The following is an 8577-nucleotide window of genomic DNA, read 5'->3' on the forward strand; positions in this document are numbered from 1 at the left end:
TCCCGTTTCCTTCTGGGGTCTCAGTCAGGGAGCGCGGCACGAGTGCCGGCCCGCACGGCCCGTGTATTAGGCGTGCCTAGGTGGGCCGCGCCGTGCCGGGTCTGCTCGTGTCCTCGACATCTCTCCCTCTCGAGTCTCGGACCCTCCGCAGGGCGCAGCACCGCCCATCCCGCCGCCGCGCCCGGATCTCCCGATCGCCGGACGGAACCAGTCCTCCGCCGGCAGATTCATCCATCCGAACCTCTTCCCCGCTGGAGCCCGTACACCCGAGACCCCGCCGCCAGCCAGAAGCAGCGACCCCATCGCCATTGACGCCCGAGCCATTGACGCCTGTTTGCCCTCGCCTCTGTACAGGTTGCTGAATTGGGCTGGTCCCAGCTGGCCCAAGCTGGCGCTGGGTGGAGCGAGAAGCAGAATTTACAGAGTTGGAGGAGTCGGGAGAGGTTCCGAACAGGCCCTAAACTCTCACAAACCCTTCCATTCCAGTAATGGCTGGCGGCGGCGCGGTGCCCCCGCCACCGCGGCAGCTCGAAGTTCGGCGCTTCGCGTCTGACCGCGTCGGAGAGCTACGATCCCTGCACGCGGCCGTCTCAGCTCGCGTCGACGGCCGCTTCCAGCAGCCCCGCTCCGCACGCCGCCGCACCACGGGGCACCTCCCCTCCAAGCGCCGCCGCGCAAGCAGAGGTGCCGCGGCGGGCCAGGCTCCTGAGGAGGGTAACCCCTCGGCGCGTCAGTCGAGGAGGGTGAGGCGCCGGCAAGAGCTAGCTGGCAACCCTGCGGAGGGGTTCTCATTCGCTGGCGACGGCGCGCGGCGGCTGCGCACTCACCTATGGCATGCCAAGAGGTTCACCATGGCAAGACGGTGGGGTTTCGTCTTGCCCATTTGCTCCCAGGGGAGGTGAGTGCCAAAAGAGCCCTTCCATTTGTGTTCCTCTGCTCAAACCGAGAGAGGAGATGAGATACAGTTTTCTACGCTGAAGTGTTAATTTATTTGGTCAGCGTGCTCAAAGCAGTGTCAAATTGTAGTGTTGATTCATAATGAAAGGCAATTCTCATCATTCCACTGTAGCTTGCTTCTCAGTTTCGATCCTTTGTAATTCTCTTTTCTGAAACAGCGTTTTTGGTTAGCAAAAGGATGTAAATTGCTAGCTCATGTAAGTGGCAAAAGGCAAAGCTTGTGTGCAAATCATTACGTGCCAGTTCCATTATTGTGTGGAGTAGAATGTGATAGGCTGTACAAGTTAGTAGTGTTCCTGAAATTAATCTTACATCCAGTGGACTAACTTCACAAATTGATTATATTTTGTGAACACTAAGATCGTATATGTGGATTTAAATGAGTAACAAGGTCAGCATCTCATCTTGCAGCGGGAGGGGTTCAAGGGCAGTTCTCAAGCGGTTGAAAACTGGAACAATTGTTCATGATGCTAGCTACTTCATTCCGATTCAACTAGACGGTCCAGAGGTGGAAGTTCCTTCTTCTGTTGCTAGCCTGTGCTTTATATCTTGATTGTCTTTATTACCGAATACCGACTGACATTTGTAATAGTTTAACAAACTAATCTTGTTGCTGGCTAACTTTTGTAGGACTCCCTATTATCCATTCTGGGAATGGTTATTTGTCCATCTCCTGCAGATAAAACACCTGACTTAAAGCACCTACAAGATAAAGTTATGCAAGGTGTTTGCATTGAGAACGCTACGGTATTTGCATATTTACCAGACAGTGTAGGTAGAACAGTGTTTGGAATGACAAGTGCGTCTTGATTGGTCTTTCCAGCTTCGGCGTGCTGGGTGCCCCCACTCTCATGTTGTTGGACCAGTGACATACATGTGGCGGCCATTCTCAATAGGGAGTAGCAAATTGGAGGCCAAAGAAGCAGATTTGTCCAATTCTGAAACTAGATTTAGTCAAGGAAGCTGCAGTTCATCACAACGCCAATTATGGATATGGATTCATCCTGCTATGCTGGATGAAGGGCTGGATGCAATAAGAATTGCATGTGACAAACAGGTGCTTCATCTATTTCTGTAGAATCAGAATGCTCGCTTTTCTTTGTGTGCTCTTTGTCTATCCTTTTTGTTTTGTTTATCTTACCTACATTCAGTCGACTTCAAGGAAACCTGTCCATTTTCTTTATATTTAAAGAGTTGAATGTCCAACATTTATAGCATGCATGTCAATACTGGGGTCTAAGACAAACAACAGTAGAATAACTCTTGCCATATCTCATGATTTATATGCGAGTCTCCCTGTCCAAGTATAACCATGAGTTCACATGCTATTATTTAACCAGGAGATACAAGTCAATTTTGTTGTTTCATCATTAAAAGAACATTAGCAGAGCCAATTCCGTTGTTTCATGATTTTAAAACATAAAGTTAGTAATTGAACAGTTCTTAAATTCTACTGAGGGACATTCATCTGCTTAGTACGAGTATCTTGACACTCAAAAATTATCTATTCTTATTATCTGAAAGAACAAACCTATCTGCTGTTGGTTTGCTTAATTTATCTTATGCAACTCAGGGCTTACTTCTCCATAGCAATTATAAAAACAAATTTCTTCCGTGTAGTGAACCATCCTTACTCTCTTGCCACTATTCAATATGTTGCCTCACATATTGCCAAAAAAATATGTTGCCTCACATTGCAGATGCAAGATTCTGGTGTTCTGGTCAACTGTTGTTCACTAGAGGGGAAAATTGCAAGATTGGAAGTCATGGGATGCAAGGCTATGCAATCTCTTAAGAGTATATTGCACCCAGTTAGTAAGTAAGTTATTCTTTCTTTTTCCTTTCTTTTTTGCATTCATAATAATTATGTCTATGCATACTAACATACATTTTTCTAACGAGAGCTATTGAAGTATGATCAACAGGATACTTGATACAAGTGATATGTCTAAACCAACTGATCATTCTGTGTATTCCTCTACTGGCCCTCATGTTTTGGAAGCATCTGTCATCGATCATGCTGAGATTCTTCAGCCTGGTGCTATACTGTCCATGATAGTTCATGACCCCAGGGAGGTTTCATCTCAGGGGACAGATTCTCCTTCGGAAACAGTTACGAACCAGGAGAACAAACTCTTGGAGGGGGGAGACCTGGAGGCACCATCCGAGGAGAGACACATATTCTCATCAATGCAAATGCACTCTGGAAGGCATGATTTGCTCCTTTCTGACTGTAGAGAAATGTGGGATTCTGGCTGTAAGATAATTCCCCCAGTGGCAGAGGAGATCCTTTGTATGGAAAAACACCACAGACGTATGAATTTTTTCTGCCTGGATTCTGAAAATGACCAAGGACAAGCAATTCAAGCGAATGGTTGCTTCAGTCGATCCTGCCCTGTTATTCTTCTGAAACATGCTAAAGAAAGGTTGGTACCCTCGGGTAATTCCAGCATTTTTTATCTGTTTGGTTAATCTTCTTATTATAGGGTTTTGCTATTTATATTACATCAGCATGTTACCCCCTTTATTTGAAGATTTCTTATTGCTTCATGTTCTCTCTTTGAGCTAATTGCTGTTTGACATTCAATGAATGTACAGGTGGTCCATTATCGTGCCTTTGAGCTGGGTAAAGCCTTTTTGGCTCTTTCTAGTATCTCATGGTGCACACGCGATTGGCTTAAGAGAGAGACGGTGGATTGCATCACAGGTATTGTATATGTAACACGAGGTTCTTATAATTGTTATTGCCTTTGCTGAATTAGCTTCCTTATATAGTTTTGTACTTCTATGGCATCTGTTACTATTCGGTATTTTGCATTAAGGAGAGCAGTGCTGATTCCGCTTCCATTGCTCATTTGGATATATCTTCAATATTAATACACTGGCCATCCTTTTTGTAGTTAAAGATACCATGCTTCCCTTATGATTACCCAGACAGCAAAGCATATTCATCATTTATGACAAAAGAGGCTGCTGTTTTTGATAAAGCAGCTGAGTACCGCCCTGCTGCCAAGAGACCTCCAAGAGTTCCTGTACCTCCTTCATGGCATCATATCATGGCTAGTTTAAATAAAGAAGATGGCACGGTGAGATGTCTTGAAGTAGATGACTTAAAGCCTTCTGATACGGTGTTACCTGAGTGTTTCTCATTAAATTCCAACTGTGGAGATTCTGGATCATCACCGACAACTGTCGTTGCTTCATTCCAACTCTTTGTGCCAAGAACCATTCAAACGTTGAGACATTATGTGAAAGAACTTGATATAATGTCTTTGAGTTCTTCATCTGAGATGGAAATCGATATTGATGAACCCAAATTGGCTTCTGGTGGCACTGTTAAGACGCCATCTCCTGTAAATGGATTATACCTTGTAAGGGTCCTGATTCGAGTGTTCAAGGAAGGTTTCTTTGAAGATGGCGCTGTAGTTTGTGCACCATTTTTATCAGATCTTACAGCTTGGAAAACCAGGTACAAATCTGTAAGCTTTATATTTGCTGATGGAGGTTTGGACATTGGAGCTATATTAAATTCTTCCAAAAAGAGTATATTGAGTAGGTGTAGACGTGCAGGCAAGAAAATTCTGGTTCACATATACTGCAAGCCATAACATTCATGCTGCCCTTCTTTTAGATAGTTCACAGTTATTTTATTTAGTAGAGTGTGGTTTCGTTTTCAAAAAAATCCGTTTGCTACTCTTCTTTTAATCGAAAACATTTAGTTCTGTACCCCACCGCTTTCTTTTATAGGAAGGAAGCAATGAATGAATCTGTAAAAGAAAAGTCATCCATTTTCGTGATTGCTACAGATCAGAGGAGGATGAGGAACAATGTCTAGAAAAATGGGAAGTCCAGCTCCCGCAGTCCCATATCAGTTCTTATTTTCCATGTCTGGGTCCCAAAGATGACACCACACGGAAAGCATTGAGATGGCCGATAGGCTTTGTCACGACTGGTTTCGTACATGGAAGGTTAACACTTGCTCTCCTTGTCAACTGGCACATGTCAGTGTTATGTTGTCCTGTCTAATGAACACTCAGCCTGCATCTGCTTTAATTATGGCAGCACTGGGAAGGATGGTGCTGCGGTTGCGTTCTGTGATGCAAGGCTTCTGGCGGCGTTGCGACAAGAGCAATGGAATGAAAAGAGTATGCTGGGTCAAGAGATCTGTGTTCTTGTCAGGAACGCGAGATCAGCGGCGTATAGACGGGCACTTGCCACAGTTGTTCTGGAGCAGCAGAAGGAAGATCTAGAGTTTCTGTAGTCAGCAATATCCCATCTTCCATTGCGATGAACTTGCTGCAACCATGGCTATATAGCATGGTAATTTTGCTAGATGCATGAAAGCAATTTTTTGCAACATGTCTGAGTTGTCAGATTTTTTCTTGAGGGGTGTTTTGATTTATTTTTTTAGGGTTTGAGGTGTGTCTTGTTTGATAACAAGTAATCTGATTTGCGTCTAGTGGTAACACATTGTTCGGCCCCTCCGTTTGTTATGGTCGACAGCTCGGGTCTGGGCCCACATGTTATTGAGAAAACTGCGTCTCTCAAAAAAAGAAAAAGAAAATTGCATGCATGCTGCCTACTCTCTCCGTTCCTAAATATTTGTCTTTCTAGACATTTCAAATGACTACTAGATACGGATGTATGTAGACATATTTTAGAGTGTAGATTCACTCATTTTGCTCCGTACGTAGTCATTTGTTGAAATGCCTAGAAAGACAAGTATTTAAGAACGGAGGGAGTATTTTGGAAAACAGCACTCATTTTGTTCCGTACGTAGTCACTTGTTAAAATACCTAGAAAGACAAGCATTTAAGAACGGAGGGAGTATTTTAGAAAACAGCACATTGTTCTCCCAGAAAAGATGTTAAAAAAGGATCCTTATTATTTAGCAAAACCGGAGATTGTAAAGCTCCCGCCTTCTCTTTCGGCTCCTTTCTTCACGGCAGGCTCGTAATTTTACAGGATCAATTAGTTGGAGATTAGTGGCTACTGTTCCAGGGAAAATGCAAGACCGGCGCCACCTCTCGTTCCCTCCCTCGCTCGCCAGTCAAATACCTTCCAACCTCTTGCTGGCATTTCATTCCACTGCCACACCACCACTGTCCCGTTGATTGCCATGAGAGCCCAGCTCGCTCTAGCGCTTCTTCTCTCCCTCGCGGTTGCCTCCACCAGCCCCCTCGCTGTCGCCGACGATCTTGACTATGGTGGTGGAGTGAAGAAATCTGATGCCGCCTCGGACGTCTCCACCAGCGCTGAGACAAAACCCGAGGCCGACTCCTATGTCCCCGCCAGCGCTGAGAAGAAACCAGAAGCCGTCGCAGCCAGCGCCGAGAATAAACCCAAAGCTGCCTCTGATGTCTCTACCAGTGCTGAGAAGAAACCCGAGGCCGACTCCTACGTCTCTGCCAGCACCGAGAAGAAAGCTGAAGCCGCCTCTGACGTCTCCGCCAGCGCTGAAAAGAAACACGAGGCTGCCTCCGACGTCTCTGCCAACGCAAAGAAGAAACCAGAGGCTGACTCCTACGTCTCCGCTAGCGTTGAAAAGAAACCCGAAGTCGACTCCGCCAGTGCCGAGAAGAAACCTGAAGCCGCCTCCGATGTCTCCGCCACCGCTGAGAAGAAACCTGAGGCCGACTCCTACGTCTCTGCCAATGCTGAGAAGAAACCCGAAGCCGTCTCCGCCAATGCCGAGAAGGAACCCGAAGCCGCCTCTGACGTCTCCGCCAGCGCTGAGAAGGAACTTGAGGCCGCCACTGACGCCTCTGCTGTCCCTGAGAAGAAACCTGAAGCCGTCTCTGACGTCTCCGCTAGCGCAGAGAAGAAACCCGAAGTCGTCGCCGACTACGCCGGTGCTAAGAAGAAACCTGATGTCGGCCCCGATAATGTTGCTGCAGAGAAGAATTCGGTAAGCTCCTCTGGATATGCCGGCATGGAGAAGAAACCCGAAGGTGCCACCAAGGCCGCCGGGGAGAAGAAATCCGAGATTGCCTCCAAGAAGAAATCCAAAAAAAAGAGCGAGCTCTCCCAGCCTTCCACCACCGAGAAGAAACCGAAAGGGAAAAACGACCATGGTGCCGAGAATAAGTCCAAAGGCAAGAAGGACGCCTCTGGATACACCGGTGCGGAGAAGAAACAAAAAGCAAAAGTAGATTCCCCCAAGAAGGTTGGGGTCGAGAAGAAACCGGAGATGCCAAAGAAGGAAGAGCCTAAGAAGAATGACAAGACCAAGTCGTTGGCGCCGGCCACAACTGATGCTTACGTCGCACCGAAGGAAGAGATGAAGAAGCCAGAAGCTGCCACGCCCGATACCTACGCTGCACCAAAGGTGGAATCAAAGAAAGAGGAGTCCAAGAAGGATAAGCTAAAGAAGGTGGAGGTCATGCCCGTCACACCTGACACCTACACCAAGCCAAAGGAGGAGCCAAATAAGGAGGAGCCAAAGAAGGAAGAGCCGAAGGAGGAGATAGCGACCAACTCACTTGACACCTACACTGAGCCAAAGAAGGAGGAGCCAAAGGAGGAGCCCAAGAAGGAGGAGATCGCGGCCAGCTTACCTGACACCTACACCGCGGCAAAGGAGGAGCTGAAGAAGGAGGAACCAAAGAAGGAGGAGCCAAAGGTACCAGTAGCCGACACCACCGATAGCTATGCCGCGCCACAGAAGTCCCAACCGGAGACGTCGGTGGCTGCAACATCTGATAGCTACACCGTGTCAAAGAATGCTCAGCCAGAGACATTGATAGCTAGCACAACCGACACCTATGCTGCGCCAAAGACTACCAAGTCGGAGACGGAGGCAGCCAGCACAACCGACAGTTATGCTGCGCCGAAGACTTCCCAGCCAGAGACACCAGCGGCCGAAACAACCGATGCCTATGCCGCGCCGAGACCGAGGCTGTGGAACAAGAAGATTGGCCATCTCCCCCTGCCGCACTAAGTCCAACAGTTTACCCAGTTTCTGAGCGATCAACCAAAAAAAACTTCCCCTCTCATCTCACTTGAGGAGCTACTATGACTCTATGACCGGAAAACCGGTCCACACTCATTTTTATACCCCAATTTTCATTGTGTAACCGCTTATCCACAATGTACCACTTATGCAACTCCGTTTGCAGTGTTATTGTATTGCTATGTAAAGAGAACTCATGTACCTGTCATGTAAACAAACAAGTGTTATACCACTTTTTATTCTAAAAATAAAACTCATGTACCGTGCATGTATCACTTTTTATTCTAAAAAGAAAACTCATGTAACGTGCATGTAACACCGGATTAAGAATACCCAGCTTTCGTGAATATTCAGGAGATTGTTTCATAGAGTGTTGCAAATGCTTCACAGGAGTTCCATCATGTCACGGCTAAACATTAATCATGTATCAACTATTTAAGATCTACTGCTTGCATATATAATTTTTTTCTCAAAATTAGCATAGAGAAAGTTAATGTCTTAATCCATCATCACAAGTTAATGTCATATAACACAAAGAAAGTTAAATGTTTGCATAATTCCTTGGACCATGAGAGTATCTAGTTCCTTCATGGCATCTTTTGTCCTACCCTCCCGTGACAGTGGGGTCCTAGTAGAAACTAAGGGTAACTAAGGCGCTCCTTTTAATA

At 46.4% G+C, this 8577-nt stretch overlaps 2 protein-coding genes across 3 annotated transcripts; both read left to right on the forward strand.

Moving 5' to 3' along the window:
• The first annotated feature begins 98 nt into the window (after window positions 1–98).
• Window positions 99–5437, forward strand: POP1 (ribonuclease Ps). 2 transcript variants are annotated; one of them, XM_048715164.2, is made up of 10 exons: window positions 99–898; window positions 1369–1465; window positions 1588–1704; window positions 1781–2014; window positions 2658–2776; window positions 2871–3383; window positions 3556–3664; window positions 3858–4426; window positions 4764–4925; window positions 5020–5437. In XM_048715164.2, exons 1-10 carry the CDS (start codon window positions 489–491, stop codon window positions 5216–5218), a joined length of 2529 nt encoding a protein of 842 aa, XP_048571121.1. In that variant the 5' UTR covers window positions 99–488; the 3' UTR covers window positions 5219–5437. The 2 variants fall into 2 exon arrangements, with proteins under 2 accessions (XP_048571121.1, XP_048571122.1); XM_048715165.2 differs by having other exon boundaries at window positions 2883–3383.
• A 590-nt stretch (window positions 5438–6027) lies between these two features.
• LOC147975265 (uncharacterized) lies at window positions 6028–8262 on the forward strand. Its single transcript, XM_087518080.1, has one exon. It carries the CDS (start codon window positions 6077–6079, stop codon window positions 7895–7897), a length of 1821 nt encoding a protein of 606 aa, XP_087374206.1. The 5' UTR covers window positions 6028–6076; the 3' UTR covers window positions 7898–8262.
• Window positions 8263–8577: the final 315 nt, after the last annotated feature.

This window comes from Triticum urartu, chromosome 4A, assembly GCF_056163025.1.
Source record: "Triticum urartu cultivar PI428250 chromosome 4A, HENAU_Tu73, whole genome shotgun sequence".
Taxonomy (NCBI): domain Eukaryota; kingdom Viridiplantae; phylum Streptophyta; class Magnoliopsida; order Poales; family Poaceae; genus Triticum; species Triticum urartu.